This window comes from Hippocampus zosterae, chromosome 3, assembly GCF_025434085.1.
Source record: "Hippocampus zosterae strain Florida chromosome 3, ASM2543408v3, whole genome shotgun sequence".
Classification (NCBI taxonomy): Eukaryota; Metazoa; Chordata; class Actinopteri; order Syngnathiformes; family Syngnathidae; genus Hippocampus; species Hippocampus zosterae.
In genome coordinates, this window is record NC_067453.1 from 2,554,235 (window position 1) to 2,574,169 (window position 19,935).

Genomic DNA, 19,935 nt, shown 5'->3' on the forward strand with positions numbered 1-19,935 from the left:
GGAAGCCAGCTTGTTCTTTAGGTAGCTGGGGGTCAACCACTGAGTCAAGTCTGGTCAGGAGAAGTCGTTCCAGGATCTTATATGGAACACATAGCAGTGAGATAGGGCAGTAGCTCCTTGGGTCATCGGGAGGTTTATGTGGTTTCAGCAGGGAAACCACAGTAGCTTTCCGCCAGATTTTAGGTATAGACTGGTGCTTCAAACAGGCTGAGAGGTATTTGCATAGCCAGTTCATGCATTTTGGGCCACAGTATTTCAAGAACTCAGATGGAATATTATCAGGGCCTCGCCAGTCTTGATCTGTTTGATGACAGAGGTTAGCTCTTTGGTGGAAAAGGGAGCTGAGAGGAAGCCATCAACGCATGGAGTATTCCATAATCTTTCACTCGAAGGTCATAGACTTTGTCAGCCTCTTTATACTTTCCATTAGCTAATACCTAATGTGCAATCGATTTGGCAGTGACAGGGCAGCGTTTGGGTTGAAAGCTGCGTCCTGTGAGGCGATTGAAGGTCTTCCAAGCTACTCTGCTGGAGTGAGTGAAGTCTATGCTTTGGACCGTGTCTTCCCAACGTTTCTTACGCTTCGTGTCGAGGCATTGCACTAGATCGGTGGAAGTCTTGGTTGCTTCTTCGCTGGTTGCGGCAGACAGGAAGTCTTTGTAGTGGCTGTCACACTCCTCGTCCCATGTTGGTATGAGTTGGTGACGGTAACCGCATGGGATTGTTCTTTTTGCGGCTTTGAATAGGGCTTTACAGAACGACATATAAGACGTTACAGAACGACATATAAGACGTATTCAGGTCTGCTGATGTTGGGTCTGGTAGGTGGCAGATCTTGTTATCAACTAAGCGCCTGAATTTAGGCCAGTTAGCTTTTTGAAAGTTCCATCTCTTCACAGCTTTGCTTGGTATTGGCCTGATTGGATTAGCCGGGAGTATGAGTGATGGTCTATGCTGTGACTTGGGAAACGGACTGAGGATCAACCGCTCTGGTTGCTGTCCATTCCACTTCACTGTCACTTTGCGATGAGTTGATCGGGTTACAGGTGGCAGAGTTCTTCACAAAAGTGTCTATTCCATGTATGCTGCTGTTACTGCAAGTAGCCAGGTTGTAACCAGAGATCTTAAGTTTAGAATGATCCAGTGAGTGGGTTTCTTGCAGGAGGATTGCTGTTGCATTGTGCTTTTTCCATATGGTGTTCTATGATTGCGCATTTAGCTGCATTATTGTCACTGCGCCCCATGCAACAGATGGATTTGCATGCCCTGATAAGGGAACATGCTCTGGGCCGGTTCTTCTCACAGCTCTCCAGGGCCGAGGGTTTATCCTTTTACCACCCCGGAGGGGGTTGCTGTCTCTGATTGTTGACATTCGCTCGACAGATTTGTAGATTACCAGGGCTCACCACGTGGAGGTTGTAAACGTGAGCCCCGTTGGGGCTATCTTAAGGACAGAGTCTCTGCAGGGAAATCCAGAACCATCACGGAACTCAAGAAAGCCATCAGGGAGGAGATGAGTCATTACCAATTCAGTCTGTAAGAACGTCATGGACAACTTTGTGCTGCGCCTCAAGAAATGCACGGAGGTAAATGGAGGCCATCTAGAACATATGCTGTAGAACGGAGATAAAAAGGCCAAAGACCCAAGTGTTTTGATGTGATGTTTTGAATATAATAAACTAGTTCTGGCCAAAGTTTCATTTCATTTGGACAAAACACTAAGAAACGGGGCCTAATTAGAGTTGGGGATCGTTTTTTCGGGTCACCCTTGTATAATGAAAAAATCCTCGTCCCACCCCACCTCGAGTTTCTTGTGTTCCTTCTTTCTGATGTTTCCATCACTTGGGACCGCTACATCCACTACAATTGCTTTCCTCTGCCCTTTATCTATGATCACGATATCTGGTTGGTTCGCCATTACCATCTTGTCAGTCTGGATCTGGAAGTCCCACAGGATCTTCGCTCGGTCATTCTCTACCACCTTCGGAGGTGTTTCCCATTTTAACCTTGGGGTTTGCAGTCCATACTCCGCACAGATGTTTCGGTAGACAATGCCACCTGGTTATGGAGTTCCATGTAGGCTTTCCTTGCCAGCATCTTACACCCTTACACTCCAGCAGCTGTTCAGCAGCATCTTACACTCTTACGCTCCAGCAGCTCCTCTACGCGGAGTTGCTGGAGGGCACCCGTCCCCGTGGTGGCCCGAAAAGACGATTTAAAGACCAGCTAAAGGGTCATATTCAGCGGTGCCGGATTACCCCGGCACAGTGGGCTGACCTGGCCGAGGATCGGGCGGCCTGGCGTGGGGCTGTGCGGGGCGGGGTCCGGGTCCTCGAGACTCGACGTGTTGCTCCGGAGGAGGACCGGTGAGCGCGAAGGAAAGACAGGGGCAGGGAACCGCCCGACCCCCAACCCACTTCTGTCAATCCTGCGGGCGGGGCTTCCGGGGAAGACTGGGCCTCCACAGTCATCGGAGACACAAGCACCAGGAGCCGTTGCTTTGTCCTGGGAACCGCAGTCCTCGATAACGAGGGCCTTCACCTACCGACTGACCGGACCGACTAACACCCTGCAGTTATGTGTTGGATCGTCTCAGGTGCCTCTTTGCACAACCTACACCTTGGGTCTTGTCTGGTGTGGTATTTCTGAGATCAGCCACTTCAGTTATGGTCCGGTGGTACATCCTGTGTACGGCCTTGTCCTGCCATGATGGTCCCTCATCTTCTGTTGCCCATTGTCTGAGATATTCTCTGAGTACGTCAACCGTTGGAGCCTTCTCCTTGATGTATTCATGGAGCTTGGATGTTTCATCCTGGACAGTGGCTCTCACACTCACTAGTCCCCGGCCTCCTTCCTTTCGGCTTGCGTACAGTCTCAGGGTGCTGGATTTGGGATGGAACCCTCCATGCATGGTTAGGAACTTTAGGGTCTTAACGTCCGTGGTCTGAATCTCTTCCTTCGGCCACCTTATTATTCCTGCAGGGTATCTGATCACTGGCAGGGCATAGCTGTTTATTGCCCGGGTCTTATTCTTGCCATTGAGCTGGCTTCTTAGGACTTGCCTCACTCGCTGGAGGTATCTGGCCGTAGCCGCTTTCCTTGTTGCCAGTTCGAGGTTGCCATTGGCTTGTGGTCTACCGAGGTACTTGTAGCTGTCCTCAATGTCTGCTATTGTTCCTTCAGGGAGTGAGACCCCTGCAGTGCGGACTACCTTTCCTCTCTTAGTCACCATCCGACCTAATTTCTCAAGCCCGAATGACATCCCGATGTTGCTGCTGTAGATCCTGGTTGTGTGGATCAGGGAGTCTATGTCCCTTTTTCTCTTAGCATACAGCTTTATGTCATCCATGTAGAGGAGGTGACTGATCGTAGCTCCATTTCTGAGGCGGTATCCTTAGCCTGTCTTGGTGATTACTTGGCTTAGGGTGTTCAGCCCTATGCAGAACAGCAGTGGGGAGAGTGCATCACCTTGGTATATGCCAAATTTGATGGACACTTGGGTAAGTGGCTTGCCATTGGCTTCAAGTATGGTTTTCCATATCCTCATCAAGTTCACAACGAAGGCTCTTAGGGTCCTGTTCACCTTATACAACTCCAAGCATTCAGTGATCCATGTATGTAGCATCGAGTCGTAGGCTTTCTTGTAATCAATCCAGGCTGCGCACAGGTGGGTACGTCGGTCCCTGCACTCTTGTGCGACTGTTCTGTCAACCAGGAGCTGATGTTTGGCTCCTATGGTATCTCTACCAATGCCCTTCTGTGCTTTGCTCATGTATTGATCCATGTGTCCACTTACCTTAGCCGCAATGATGCCTGAAATGAGCTTCCATGTTGTGGAGAGACAGGTTATTGGCCGATAGTTGGATGTCACTGCACCCTTTGAGGGATCCTTCATGATCAGGATCGTTCGCCCTTCGGTTAGCCATCCTGGGTGAGTCCCATCCCTCAGCAGCTGGTTTATTTGTGCTGCTAGGCGCTCATGGAGTGCTGTGAGTTTCGTTAGCCAGTAGGTGTGGACCATGTCCGGGCCTGATGCTGTCCAGTTCTTCATATCTGAGACTCTTTCCTGTATGTCGGCCACTGTTATGGTAACTGGGTTCTGTTCAGGGAGGTTGCTGTGCTCCTCTCTCAGGGTCACCAGCCATTGTGCACTGCTGTTATGTGCGACCTCCTTCTCCCATATGCCTTTCCAGTACCTTTCAGTTTCCAGTCTTGGTGGGTCATCTCTGTTGTTAGGACCCTGCCACTGAGCATACACTTTCGCAGGTTGTGTTGCGAATAGCCTGTTTATTCGTCTGACCTCATTCTCTTTCGTGTACCGCTTTAGACGGCTGGACAAGGCTTGGAGCCTTTGTTTGGCAGTTTCCAGTGCTTCAGGTATGGTCATCTGGATGTAGCTATCGGGTATCGGCCTTTTCATCACACCTCTCTGGGCCTCCGTCAATTGACTCACATCTTTCCGAGCCGCCTTGATCTTAGCCTCCAACCGTCTTTTCCATGGTGGGTAACGTATCTCATGGCTTCCATGGTTGCTCTTATAGCTAAGCATCTCAAGGATCACTGATACTGAAGCGTATATCAGCTTATTGGTTTCCGTGATCGTTCGCGTCATACAACTGACCTTTGCTTTCAGGTCAGTTGCTGCCTTGCTCAGCATTTCATTCATTGGGGCTGGCCTGCCAATCTCATCATCTGCATTCATTGGGGCTTGCCTCCCAATCGCTGGTATGACCTCCTCCTCTGATCTGGCAGCCTGGGGCCCTTCACCATGGAACCTGCGTTGTACCTCATCAATCTCAAGTTGTGACAGCAGTTGCCGTTTGTGGATGTTGGAACACAGAGCTACTAGTTCTTTCGTGGTCAACCGTGACTGTGGGTTTCGAAGTAACCATTTAGCCCACATTCTCTGCATGTAACCCCTCTGACTAGGGTTGCTTGAGTAGTAGCATTCCAACAGAGCCATGTTATCGCATCTCGCCCATCTTCGCTTTGTTCCAGTAGCCCATTTTTCATCAAGGTGCTCTGGTTCCCCAGCACCTGACCCAGACCTTGTTTGGCCGGGCGACATCTGAGCCGGCATGTCATTCGTTTTATTGTCTCTCATCATTGTATGAGGTAGGCATTAGCGTGAAGGATCTTGCCCAAGGATCCACACTGGACGGTGTTATGTGCCAATTTTTGCAAGTTGATTCACAAAATCAGTGGCTCTCAACCTGGGTTTGATCCAACCCCAGGGGTTCGGTGAATCGGTCTCAAGGGTTGGACAGAGTCTCTATCATGGAGGTTAAGACACACCCGACTCAACATAAGAATTAGTTATGACACGGCTGCTTGGCCATCGCTGGCTGCAGATGATCACATTACGTTCTTGTCCAATCAGTGCTGCGGTAAATTTAATAATAATAATAATAATAATACATTTTATTTATAAGCGGCTTTCAAGACACCCAAGGACACTTTACAACAACAAAAAACACAAAACAATACGGGTTGAGCAGCGGCAGCCAAAACGCGCCAGCGTTCACTCAACCCGAAAGTCAGAAAGAAACCACAAGGGAAGGAGGGGGGGAGAAAAAAACACGCTCGAAATACCCTCGTTTTGAGGATAATTTGAGTGAGGCAAAAAACTCCTGCACAAGCATATGACAGTTACAACAGGTCACAAGACATAAACAATGAAGACGGTGAAATAAGGGAATGTATGAGGAGGGGGGGGGTGATGGTGGGGGACTAGCTTCCGTGCATATTTTCATCAGGGGCAGGTCGAGATAGCGGATGTTGTTTTGGTAGCAGGCTGCCCAGGAATTTAAGACAGCCTTGAGTCCGTGGCTTATGTCTCTTTAGTGGCGTCGATCAGCCAAATCCGTGATTTCAGTCAATATTTGAGCACGGATTCCAGTTTCTCCAAGTTGTTGTCCATCCTGGAGTGACGCTCCAAAATCGCAACAGTTTGTGGTTGAGCACAGTCTGAGTCTGACTGTTGGACATCCGCGTTATGCCATCCGCAAGAAGGCGTGGGGGACAGGAGCAGAAAGCAAAAGCGTCCGCCTTCGTCAAGAGCCAAGCAAGAAAAATTTAGTTTGCTCAGTGGTCACTTTGTGACTGTCGTGATCATACGTCATACAATAAAAAAAAATATACCTGTATTTAGTCCATGTAATTTTCATTTACTTTTTTCTGCTTTCAATCAATGTGTTTTTTTTAATGTCTTGAATTTGTCAAAAAAAAACTATATATATAGTTCGCTCTAACTATATATATAGTTTTTTTTTTTCACGAATGAAGGGTTCGGTGAACGTGCACATGAACTGGTTGGGTTCGGTACCTCCGATTAGGTTAAGAACAACTGCTCTAAATTGTCTAAATTGTCCTCAGGCAATGGCCACGAATGTGATCAGGATTAGAAAATGGATGGAAAAGTAAATATTACATTATAATTCATAATCTTAATAATACATGTATTCAATCTGCCATGCATGCATTTCAATTGTTTAAAATAGCATTTCTTACTGTTCAATGTCTTATTTGCAGTTTGATGCAGAATACCGTCGCTTTGCTTTTAAGAGGAACTGCCCGGGTGGCTTCCAAGAGTTCTATAGCCTCCTGCAGACGCTCCATCACATCCCAGAAGTAGACATGCTACTGGGATACGCAGATGACCATGGAGACCTTCTTCCAATCAACAATGATGATAACTTTCACAAAGCTGTTTCATCAGCAAATCCCTTGCTCCGCATTATCATCACAAAGAAAGGTAAGGATGGGGAAGTAATCATATTCTGTAGATTGGGACTTTTTGGGACAGTTGAAATTTCATGGAGGCTCTCAATGAGATATGTATTTTCTGGAAAAAATCCTTCCTAAACCATGGAGTGAAATCAACTATTTTAAAAGGAATACTCTTGAAGAGATGAAGCGATACCATTTTTTTCAGAGAGTTCGACTACTTAATATTTTATTCATTCTCTGCCATTAGCGAGTACCAATACTGCTGTCTCGCTCTCTCTCGCTGCATGCATGAATGCTAAAGCATACGCTAACATGCAGCGGGAGAAAAAGTAAGTTTGCTTGTATTTAACAATGTACTCACGTTACTTTTCTTTGGCTCAATCCTCATCTACAAATCCACATGTTCTCTCTACCGAATTTACGCTGTGCAAGTTCTCCATCAAACACGCCAGGTTCTCTCTCATCATTGTCATCTTCCTGCTTGCGAACTATGCATTCGTTGATCTTGAATTTTCTGGCAGTTGCTTGATTCCCATGTTCCTCGTCGTAACTGATAGCTTGCAGTTTAAACTGTAAAGCGTGTCTCTTCATCGGTGCCTTTTTCAGGGTTCCTTAGCCAAACCAGTGTTGTTTTGCGCAATGCAATACCATATACACTTACTCGGGGTGTGCCTTCAGGGTCCTCTTTTACACGCACCTGTCCCCCTTTAACATCCGCATCCTGTCCTCAGTCACGTCTGCCTTTCTTTTATATAAGCAGCGCGTTGGTAGGAAATGCTCCCAGCCAGTCACGCAGCGTGCTCATCAATGTCGCTCAACATTTTCAGATTTTGGAACTCGGTGCACTCTTAAGGCGGCCGACTTTAAAAGGACCGGTGATATAAGCCGCCCCGTCCCTTTTGGCAAAAATGTAAGGCGCCCTGCTTTATAGGGCGCCCCGTCCATTTTAGAAAAAAAGTAAAACTTTTAAGTAATGTATGCTTTATGGTTGTGAAAATATATGAAAAATATTGTCAAATTAAGTGTTAATTAAAGATGTTATTTTAATTCAACATAACCCTTTGGTTTCTATGACTCTTCTCTGATTGGCTGACAAGTTTTTCACTTGCGCTTAAAATTCCATCTGAATAGCGAAGATGTTACATTATTCCTGAGAAGAGCAGTGTAGGAAGTAAAAGAGGTACTTGAGTTATCAATTGGTCCTTTTTTTTCCAGCGAATTCATTTCATATGGAGCATTTCACTGATGTGTTTTTTTTTCTTCAAATTCCAATAAAGACGGTAACCCATTCTGACGTGGTGCTAAAAATAATACCAGCTTAGCCGAGCCAAACCAACCTGCCTTCTGTTTTCAAAGCTCCTCGCATGTTCCTGGCTGGCTTGTTCGCTCAGTGAGTTTGAAAACACTGCCAATACAATCAACAATACAATACAATCCGACCACTCCTACAATCGAATGAGATCCAGAGATGGTGTACTTGAGGCATATGAGTTGACTCGAGTTGCTATTTTTACGACTTGCAACTTGTTTAGCAATAATTTGGAATGGCTTGACTTGGGACTTGGTATCTAAGTGACCCGAATTGACTTACAGTTGAACTGCATCAAATTTATAGTATGAAATCTGCATCTTAAGACATTTTGTCTTTTTAGGAAGGAAAGCATGAGCAAAAAGAAAAAAAGAGGGATTTTTTTCATTCACGACAACCTAGCAACCCAGTCAGTGTCACTTGTCAGTGTTAAGTAATGACCTTAACACCAGCATAAAATTAACTCCAATGATCACGTATTTGAATTTATGGATTATTTTGTCAATGACGTTGGTAAAGATAGGATGGCAAAAGGCATGGTTTGTATTTCACTGAATGAATACACAACAACGACAACGTCTAACTTGATTGGTTTTTAGAGGTAAGCTAACATCATAATTTAGCGAGCAATACGAACCCTAGTTTGGGACCATTAAAAAAATATGTGATTGAGAACATTTAAGTACATTTTAGTAATGTAACTGCCGGGATTAAAGGGAAAAAAAATAATTTGACAGAAAACTTTTTGTGCTTAAAATAACTGTGGTCAATTTACCAAAATTGTTCAGTGCAGTACGGCACACACTAATTGTTTTTAAATACGATTGTATCTGACAATTGTATATCTTGTCCAAATGGGAAGATATTTTCAAAAACTAAATATGAAGGCAGAAAACAGTGCAATGAGACATAAAATAGGTATTCATTTAACAATATGGTCATTGTAGTGGGTATAATATTTATGTGGTGTGAAACTACAGTCTAATGCAGGGGTACCCAAACTTTTTGGATCGAAGATCTACTTTTTGATCAACTAACCTCACGGGATCTACCCTTACCGGCGCACGCACGCACACACACACACACAAATTTAAGATTTACCTGCTTTATTTTATTTTTTAAATATATTTTTTGTGAAAATAAGACTGATTAGTGTGCAGTGTATATTAACACAAAAAATATATTACTAACATGTACAAAGACACAGAAATGGTTGGTTGTTTTTTTTCTTCTCGACACTCCTCGGATCTACTTGGTACCTGTCTTAGATCTACGGGTAGATCAGGATCTACCTAATGGGCACCCCTGGTCTAATGCATTCTAATGAGCTGTATCTAATATTTACATTTCCTCAATTATTACAAGTCATTATAGAACATGGATGTCAAACTCAAGGCCCGGGGGCCAGATCTGGACCGCCACATCATTTTATGTGGCCTGCGAAAGCAAATCAAAGATGACAACTTTCATGATGCTTGCTAAAATCTCAACCAAAATTTCCAATTCTCATTTGTAATAAATAAGAGTGACACTGTAAGCATTTTACCAAACCCCTCATTTCAGTAAGTTACAATAGATGAATAAACCGTTAGTCTTGACTTCTTCATATGGTTTCATTCATAACGGCTCTCCAGGGGAGACTGCAACTAAAAGCTGTCCCGTGACAAAAATGAATTTGTGTCAGAGATGTTCGCTTGGACAGTTGAACAGAGGCTCGACGCGGGAACAGACCGACTTTCACTGCCGGCAGGAGGCGGAGTTTTCTATGAAGCCGCTCTGTGTGCGCTTCTCAACTGACACCCAACCTCTGCAGCCTCTGCCGGCTTTTTATTGATCGTGTATGCAAATTACAAGTGATATATCAGAAAAACACTCCCTTCTTCATTTACATACCACGGCCCTGGACAGCCCCGATGGGTCGCCCCTCAGTGGACCCCTGAAGGCCAAGGCATTCCCCTGGTACACGCAGCAACATCCATAGATCAACAGATACATAGACGTTTTAATTAGTGGCCTTTCCACAAACTGAAACATCTGTAACCTGGCTTGGTGACCTTTTCTCATGATGGAGCGTACCGAGTACTCCCTTTTGCACGAAATTAAATCTTCCTTTCTGAGTTGTCAGTTAACAGGCTTCAAATTGACCCCTGATTCTCTGTGCTCCATTGTGTACAAGCTGTATGAACACATGTGTTCGAGGTCAATCAAGCATGTAATAAAATGAAACTTTTAAACATGATAACATTGTGTTATTCAATTCCCCTTCAGTTTGACTCCCCTGTTCTAAAATAGGAACAGAATGTTAGTGTTTTTTTTTTAACCATGAGTCAATTGCCACCATGAACATAATTTCAAATGCTCATAACTTTTCTCCCCACTCCCCACCCCTCTCCCGCCCCATCTTGTTCTGTCTTAATAAAGAGGATGAACCTGTAGTTTTTGCAACTAACTCCCTCCAGAGGCGGAAAAAAGGCCTGGGTTTGACAGGACTCCGTACCCCTGCCTCATTGTCTACCCACTCAAAGAGCAAAATGGGTCTCTTCATTGGCCGACCGCAGAACTTCCGTCAAATTTCATCAATTATTGACGTGGATATCCTACCTGAGACACATCGCCGTGTACGGCTCCATAAGCACGGTACCCATAAACCCCTGGGCTTCTACATCCGAGATGGCGCCAGTATGCGAGTTACACCATACGGTGTTGAAAAGGTAGGACTCATCATTTTATTCGAACATATTAATAACGGGGTGGCCCGGTAGTCCAGTGGTTAGCACGTCGACTTTACAGTGCAGAGGTACCAGGTTCAATTCCGGCCTCCCTGTGTGGAGTTTGCATGTTCTCCCCGTGCCTGTGTGGGTTTTCTCCGGATGCTGTGATTTTTCTCCCACATTCCAAAAAACATGCATGGCAGGCTGATTGAACACTCTAAATTGTCCCTAGGTGTGAGTGTGGGCGTGGATGATTGTTCGTTTCTGTGTGCCCTGCGATTGGCTGGCAACTGATTGAGCTGGGATAGGCTCCAGCACCCCCCGCAACCCGAGTGAGCATAAAGCGGTTCGGAAGATGAATGAATGAATATTAATAACATATTCCAATATGGCCAATATTTGAAGACATTGTTGGGTGCTTCTTAACTTAACCCTCCAATGGCTTAAGCATGTATCCCCGCGAGGGGTGAATTTTTGCGAGTGTTTGCCAAGTTAGCAAATGTTGTGTTCTCATTAGGGTTTGTTCAAGGTTGCAAATGTTCACAAAATCACGTTTGCGTGGTCACAAGGGAATTTTGATCGTGTTCAAGATTGCATTGCGAACAAGAAAATCCATTCAAATGGTTGGCGGACATCTGGAGATTGTTTGGCAAACCCCGACGTTAACACGCATTTGCCGTCTTTGCCAGCACTCACAAACTTTCGCCTCTCAGCGGGATTCGGTCTTGAGCTGTGGACGTGCACTTTGGATGTTATTCACAGATGGAGATTGATATATACATTCCATATTCTTACTGTTTTATTTACTTTATGCATTTCCCTACCATAGGTTCCAGGAGTGTTCATATCCCGCCTTGTGCGTGGTGGTCTTGCAGAGAGCACCGGGCTCTTGGGCGTTAACGATGAAATTCTAGAAGTCAATGGGATTGATGTTACAGGAAAATCATTAGACCAGGTAATTACGTTTCATAACACAAAATTATTCAGATACCATCCAGCCTTTTTTTTTGGGGGGGGGGGGTGATTTTGTCTCTTGTACTCATGCCTTGGCCACATGTGTTGATGAGTGGTTCACAGTGATCCCCTGATATATCGCACTTCATTTATCGTGGCTTCACTACATCGCATTTTTTGGAGCTCCCACAGTAACCACGGCTGTTAATATAGTTTCCTCAGAAAAGATGAAGGAACCAGGACAAGTGCTAAGATATCAACAAAACCAATGATTACTGTAAAGCGTACCCATACTAAAACAAGATTAAATAAGAATTGTAATTTATTTCTCACAAACGTGATTTCATGAACACACATTCTCTCTCCACCTATTCAATTTCCCAGCCAGTCACAAATCACACTCGGTTGGTTGTCTTTAGGGTCTCACAGACAATGACAGAATTGATGAATAAACGTTACAAGTGTGACAATATTCAATGATAATTTTGTGTACCACCTGAGGGAGCCCTGTACCACCCTTTGAGAAACACTGGTCTTCACAATCAATCCAAGCAATGCACGAGTAAATTGATTCATTTTCATCTCTGCGACAGTATGAAGGATTCCTTTAAAAAAAAAAACTCTCTTAAGGTCATCCAAATTCCAAACTGCCACAGTTTAATGTTATCAGCTTTAATGCTGACTGCTAAGTCTGATATGATAGCCAACCTGGAAGTAGATGTCCTGGCCAACAAGAGACTAGCCAACATCAATCAGTCCCAGAAGTACCTGGCATGTATGAAGCCATTAACATACCTCGTCAATACTATCAATATTTCTGCACAACAACAGCAAAAATTGCAAGCAAACTAACATCAACTGGTGTTAGATAGTAGTTGTGAATCCTAATCTAGCAATTGGCCACTCTTTCTTCAGAGTACAATTTGCTTTTCTAATGGTCGTGACCTAGGAACAAACCAACAATTTTAACATCTATTGTGGCTCCTCAAACCAACATTCAAGAATGCCATAGATAGAGGTTTTATCCAGATTCATCTTTGCCCAGCAAAATATTGCCCAGCTCCTCACAGAAACTTTGATCGGATGTGTACAAATGTTCATATTGCAGACACAACAACAAGAAAAAAAATCTGAATTAAAATGTTCACGCTGCATGAAAGAAATCAGATCAATATGGGAATAAATAAATAAATAACACTTTTAAAAAATCGGAATTCAGCTGCAGTGAGAACATAGCCTTACTCAACCCTTTTTCTAATCCCCCTTATCATTAAAGCAGCGATCGATAAACAGATGGATAGATTGTCAGATAGATGGATGGGACAGACAGACAGACATTGTTACACGGATTTTGCACCGACCGACTGGGACAAGATCTGAGGTGCACCACCTCCTTAGAGTTGCTGCTTCGGAGATTTTGGGATTGACTAACCGGGACTCTTGTGATTAAGGGCTGCATAAATATTGACTTGACTTGACAGACAGACTTAAAGACTGACTGACTGTACATTTGGAACACTGCACCATGTCAGTAACCTTCCCATTATAGTGAAGGCCCAAGTGGTGGTCCTTGGTCTCTGTCCGCAACTGGCTTCTGAGTTTGCTAATGTTGACACAGATGATCCCTGCTCCTGTCCATCCTTAATACATGACATCACCACAGAGTCATTAGGTGACATGGTACAGTAGTTTTCTTCAAAATCCTCGGTGTTAGGCGAACATAAAGGGAGATGCCCTTGTGCTACTCTAACATCACTGACATCATTATGCAACAAGGTGCACCTCGAGCGCACTGGCTGTGGCCTTTCCGATAAGTAATGTGTGATCTAGGAAGAGAAGAGATGTCAGAAGAGAAGCCTATGACTTTCAAGAAAGAGAAGGCTACATTTAATGGACAGTATCAGGAGTCCTATTTCAAATACGGCTTTATCTCAAAGGGAGATTCACACGCACCAAGTTTATTATTATGTTTTGAAAATACCAAATTTTTCATGCAGGTCATATCATATTATATTGTTGTATCTATCCGGCCTTAAAGGCCAGTCCCTGAAAATATTGTCTGTCATGAAACCGGTCCGTGAGGCAAAATAGGTTGGGGGCCTCTGACCTAGTAGACACAGGAGTCCAAAACAGCAAACAGGACCAACAAGGTGAGATGGGATTGAAGGCACTGGAGAAGTCAAAAAGCCACAACAGGCGCAGTCCGTCCGCTGCCACCCTGTTGTGAGTGAGCACATTTCTTCACTAAAAACTAGACTCAACTAAAGGAAAAGATAGATTGGTGGGAAGAGCAATGTGAGCAGTACACAGGGGCAGGTACTTTAATCAATAATTTGATACGATTATCATAAAATCACAGTGGAAAGAGTAATGCGCATTCCGAAAAATGCCAAACCTGTTCAGCAACAGTTATATGAGTATACTTCTTTGTAACTTTAATTTGAGACCTTGCAAACACCCCCCCATCCCCCCTATATCATTTCAGGTGACAGACATGATGGTGGCCAACAGCCACAATCTGATAGTGACAGTGAAACCAGCAAACCAGAGGAACAATGTCATTCATCGAGGGAGTAAAACAACAGGAAATTCTGGTTCTTTTGGCTCAAATGGATCGACAGGCTCCGCTCTGTCTCATGATTCGACGAGTCCTGCCTCTCACAGCACACCTATCACAGCAAGGTTTGACATGTCACGCGTTAATATACAGAATCAGGATTGGTGCTTGTCCACATTTATAAACCCCAGCTCCAATGTGGTTGGGACAATGGGTAAAACAGAATACAATGTCAATAGAATGTTTGCAAATCCTTTTCAGCCGCCTCGATATTCAGTTCAAACGGATAACCTTGAATATTTGAATGTTTAGTTTTTGGTTGTTTTGGTGATATGGCTTTCACTTGGCATGAGAGTTTGAGCTTGCACTTGTCTGTGTAGCGATGAATTCTGTTAATTGACAATGGTTTTCTGAAGTGTTGTTGAGCCCATGTGTGGCGCTCTTTTTCCAAAGTGATGCCATTTTTCTTTTTCATGCATTGCTGCCTGATTGATCGAAGGTCACATGCATTCAATGTTGGTATTCAGCCTTGCTGCTTACGGTACATGCAAATAGGCCTCCAGAGTTTCTGAATCTTTTGATGATATTATGGACTGAGGATGAAGAACTCCGTAAATTGCCGGGAATTGTACGTTAAACGTTTTTCTTAAAGTACTGAAGTATTTGCTTACGCATTTGTTCCCAAAGGGGTGAACCTGACCCCATCCTTGCTTGTGAATGTTTTAAAGTTGATGACAATGTGTCAGTAAGACCCCATTCATAACTTGCAGAATGAAAAACACTCAATAGTATAAATTAACAGTTGCTAGAAGCAGCTGTGATTCCCAGATATCAAGTGGAAAGCCTATTGAGCCACTTTATATGATTGGGTTAACTGAAGAAATAATAAGATAATAAGAAAAAATAATAATAATAATCGGGCGGCCCGGTAGTCCAGTGGTTAGCACGTCGGCTTCACAGTGCAGAGGTACCGGGTTCGATTCCAGCTCCGGCCTCCCTGTGTGGGGTTTGCATGTTCTCCCCGGGCCTGCGTGGGTTTTCTCCGGGTGCTCCGGTTTCCTCCCACATTCCAAAAATATGCATGGCAGGCTGATTGAACACTCTAAATTGTCCCTAGGTGTGAGTGTGAGCGTGGATGGTTGTTCGTCTATGTGTGCCCTGCAATTGGCTGGCAACCGATTCAGGGTGTCCCCCGCCTACTGCCCGGAGACGGCTGGGATGGGCTCCAGCACCCCCCGCGACCCTAGTGAGGATCAAGCGGTACGGAAGATGAATGAATGAATGAATGAATGAATGAATGAATGAATGAATGAATAATAATCACTCAAATTGCACACATAGACAAAAAACTCACACCTTGGGACAATTCGGAGTGCCCAATAAATCACAATGCATGGTTTAGGAAAGTCGGAGGAAACCGGAGTGCCCGGAGAAAACGCACACAGGCACAGGAAGAACATGCGAACTCCACACTGGAAGGCCGCAGCCTGGAATCAAACCCTGCACCTCTGCACTGTAACGTCGATGCACTGACCACTCGACCACCGGGCCTGTGGCCCACAGATTTATTGGAAAAAATGAATATCAACTAAATGCAACTTTCCAAGAAAGAAATGACCCAACTTAATATTTTGTTCCACAGCATATTGTGGTGAGAACCGTGATTACCAGCAGTGGAAATCTTGGTCTCAGCTGCAGGTGATGGGTGCTTCAACAGAATATAACCTCAAAAAGTGTCGCAAAATCACCCAAGAATGGCTAAAAACAAAACATACTGAAATACTCTTCTGAAGTGGTTTACTGTGGTTACTGACATAATTCGTACGAAACATCCGTGCAAGGAGCTGAAACATGCAAACTGGAGAGCCAAATTTGAGACTTGTTCTTTGCACTCATGTCAATAAAATGAATCATGCAAAATATCTGTCGACCGCTACAGAAATCTCACTGAAAGTTACAGAAATTGTTTGACTGCAACAATTGCTTGAAGCGTTTTTGCCACAAAATATGAATTTATAATTAGTGAATTTTAATTGGGTCGACTGCTGCTTCTTGCCTTTCACTGCTGTGGCCTGCAGACGGTCATCGCTGAGGTCCGCAAATTGATCTCACACCAATTTTCTCCATCAGCGTACACAGTACTTGATGGTAAGCAAAAAAATGCTAATACCGTGTTATGTGAAGACGCAAGTACCGTTGTTGTCCACTTGAGGTCGCCTTCCTCACATGAGCAGGATATTTTAGTTGTTTTAGTTTTAGGTCCACCTGTTTTGTTGAAGCCAAACAACTCAAAGTAATTCAACGTATTCTAAAAAATGTATGATATAATACAGATAATTTTGCAATATAGTTTTATTGACTGTTTTTAACTATTGGTATTATTCTGAATACAACTACAAACTAAATTCCAATCTAGTTGGGATGTTGTGTTCAACCTAAATAAAATCAGAATACAATGATTTGCAAATAAATTTCAACCTACATTTAATTGAATACACTTCAACGACAGCATATTTAATGTTCAAACTGATAAACATCATTTTTAGCAAACACTCACTGACTTCAAATTTTATGGCTGCAACACTTTCCAAAAAAGCTCGCACAGGCTCATGCTTACCACTGTGTTACTTCACCTTTACTTTTAAATTTATTCAATCAATGTTTGTCAACTGAGGACACTGATTGTTAAAGGTTTGTTCGTGGAATTGTTTCCCATTCGTGCTTGCCATTGTCGTATATTACGCTTCATAATGCGCCACGCATTTTTAATGGGAGACAGGTTTGGACTGCAGGCAGGCCATTCTGGTGCCCACACTCTTTACAACATGTTATGATGTTGTAATATGTGTAGACTGTGGTTTGGCATTGTTTTTATGAAATTCGCAGAGGTGTCTGTGAAGAAGACGTTGCTTGGCTGCATGATGTCCATAATTTTTAAATGCAATTTGAAATGTCGACTTGTCAGACCACGGACCACTTTTCCACTTTGCCTCAGTGTATTTACTGACATTGTTTTTCAAAACTGTTGCTGAGGCCGTGTGGTGATATCCTTGAAACATGGATGTCGGTTTTTGATGCAACGCCGCCTGAGGAATTGAAGGTCTGGGCATTCAATGTTGGTTTTCGGCCTTGCCGCTTGCAGTGATGTCTCCAGATTCTTTTTGATGTTATTATGGACCATAGATGATGAAATCCCTAATTTCCTACAATTCTACATTGAGGAGCATTGTCTGATACTGGTCGACTATTTTCTCATGCAGTTCTTAAAGAGGTGAACCTTACCCCAACTTTGCTTATGAATGACTGAGCAAGTCATGGCATCCACCTGTTCCCAGTTAGCCTGTTCCAAGCAGGTGTTTGATGAGCATTCCGTAACACTTTTTTTTTTGCCACTTGTCCCAACAAGTACTAATTCTAATGATTATCTGCTAAAAACGCTGAAGTTTATCAGTTTGAAGATGAAATATCTTGTCATTGTAATGTATGGAATTAAATATTGGTTGAACATGATTTGTAAATCATTGTATTCTGTTTTTACGACCCCCGACTTACCGGTAATTGGTACAGTATTGAGTTTGTAGAAATGTGCCCCCGCTGAGGTGGTCGGGGGTGGGGGGGGGGGGGGCAATGGGATAATACACAATCAAGTATGCAGTGACAAAAGGAGGGTCGTGGCCTGTATTGTGGGTGACTCCTATTTTAATTCTTGTTCTGTATTTTGTGCTCATTTTAACTCCATTTTGTGTATACCACATAGGTCTGTTAGTGATGTGTCTGAAATTTCATATGTTTCAGTAACAGCATCGTAGAGGGTGACAGCGATGAAGAAGAAGATGATGACGGTGACCTCATTCTAGAAAATGACTGTTTGACATTATACCAATCACCTAACAACACGAACCTCACCAGTGAAAGATTGCACAGCAGCCCTGTGGTTAGAACCCTTCCACAGAGCGTTTCTGTGCCTGTATACATGGCATCAAAGCTGAGGTCTGGTCAAAACGGATATCCAGGTCACAGCATTCAGCGGAGTATGAGAGAGGGTGGCAACATATTAACACTGTGAACACAGCCATGTGTTTTCCTGACTGTCAAATAACATGTTAAAGAAAAAAAAGTGGAAAATCTTTATGGGTGCCTGCGGTTGATTCCCTGATACCTATTACAATTTCCAATGCATTTATATAATCAGCAGCAATATTGATTTCTTCTCTTACCATGGTGGACAGATTGCATTATGAATTTATGTGACTTGACATCACTCTTCGCAGCCGTTATTGATATACAGTATATGGTTGTTAAGAGATGTTTATACTGCCATACAGAAGTATAGACTGCATTAAAAATATGGAAACTGCAGTGAAGCAGGTAAAATACATATACAGTGGATCTATTCACCGGGGATTTGGGACAGAGCCGACCGCAAATGGCAAACGGTCGGTTCCCGAAAACTGAAATGATCAGGAGCGTCAAATTTATTTTTGTCATGGGCCATTTCGTCATTAGGGTTTCCTTCAGGGGGCCGTTTTAACTGTGAACACCAATTGCCTCATGTTTCATTAATACAGGAAGATGATGACTAACTATAATTTTGCAATCAAGGTCCATTTTTGTTCAAATGTTATTACATTTATTTTAAAAGAAGGATTGGTTACAAAAAAAATACTTGAGATATCCAAATGCTTTTAAAATTAGTTTGACGGGCCACATAAAATGATGTGGTGGGCTGGATCTGGCTTGAGTTTGACACCTGTGACCTGTATTAATACTTTAACCCACAAAGTATGATCCCCATACATTTTAAAGTGTACCTCCAATGGCCCATTTCTAGGTATTGATGGAGAAACTACGCAATATTGAAAAATATCCGGTATGCCCATCTTTGTGTCTATTTGCCAAAACAGTACACCCACAATTCCCCTGGTTAATTTTAAAGCAAGGCACCATTTTCGGAATGGATGTGACAACACGTTGTTGACTGGGTCTTCACTTCCTACTTGTTACTATTGAATGATACGCCACATCATTGTTGTCATAGATATTGTGATATATCGTCTTTAGGAGATAGACTCGTACCTCAAGTCTGCGATTGCTGTTCATTAACCATTTAACTACTGAATCCCGAATCTATTTGAATGGATTACTAATTGTACGTTTGCTAAAAAAAATTAATTAAAAAAAAAAACATGTTGTGGAGTTCCCAAAAAATCTAACATCCAATTTTATGAAAAGTGATATATAAATAAAGTTTGATGGATTGATTGATTTATCACATTGGTAGTGAAGTGCGCTTTTATCATGCTTTATCGACAAAATACTTTTTTTGTCATTTACATAGGCGTTAACGACAACCCAGCATCAACCTGAAGCTTGAGATACTTGATTTACCGTATTTTCCACACTATTGGGCGCACCAAAAAGTCTTCCATTTTCCTAAAAGCTCACCGAGCGCCTTAAAATCCGGTGCGTCTTTGTATGGTCATTACAGTAATACGTCAACTCCAAGGTGGCTCCTTCCTGAAGACATGCTTCCAATGTTATAACTTGCTGTTGGTTCAGTGAACTGAGTCTCTGAAAAAAAAGAGCTGTGGTGTTATTTTTTGAAAACAGTCTCAACAAATACAGGTACGTCTTTGTCCGTCTCCGTGCCTTCTCTTCCGTTCCACTCGAGAGGC

The 19,935-nt window shown here is 43.3% G+C and overlaps 2 protein-coding genes across 2 annotated transcripts in view; one reads left to right on the forward strand and one right to left on the reverse strand.

Moving 5' to 3' along the window:
- The window catches only part of pard6a (par-6 family cell polarity regulator alpha), a 40,570-nt gene extending 21,038 nt beyond the window's left edge, over window positions 1–19,532 (forward strand). Inside the window, exons 2-6 of the mRNA XM_052060947.1 lie at window positions 6,532–6,754; window positions 10,460–10,749; window positions 11,579–11,704; window positions 14,189–14,385; window positions 18,056–19,532. Of these exons, the coding sequence (XP_051916907.1) occupies window positions 6,532–6,754; window positions 10,460–10,749; window positions 11,579–11,704; window positions 14,189–14,385; window positions 18,056–18,326 (1,107 nt within the window). The 3' untranslated portion in view covers window positions 18,327–19,532. The remainder of the gene's footprint in view (window positions 1–6,531; window positions 6,755–10,459; window positions 10,750–11,578; window positions 11,705–14,188; window positions 14,386–18,055) is intronic.
- The window catches only part of LOC127597271 (uncharacterized), a 180,776-nt gene that overhangs the window by 84,028 nt on the left and 76,813 nt on the right, over window positions 1–19,935 (reverse strand). The gene's annotated exons all lie outside the window — the stretch shown is intronic.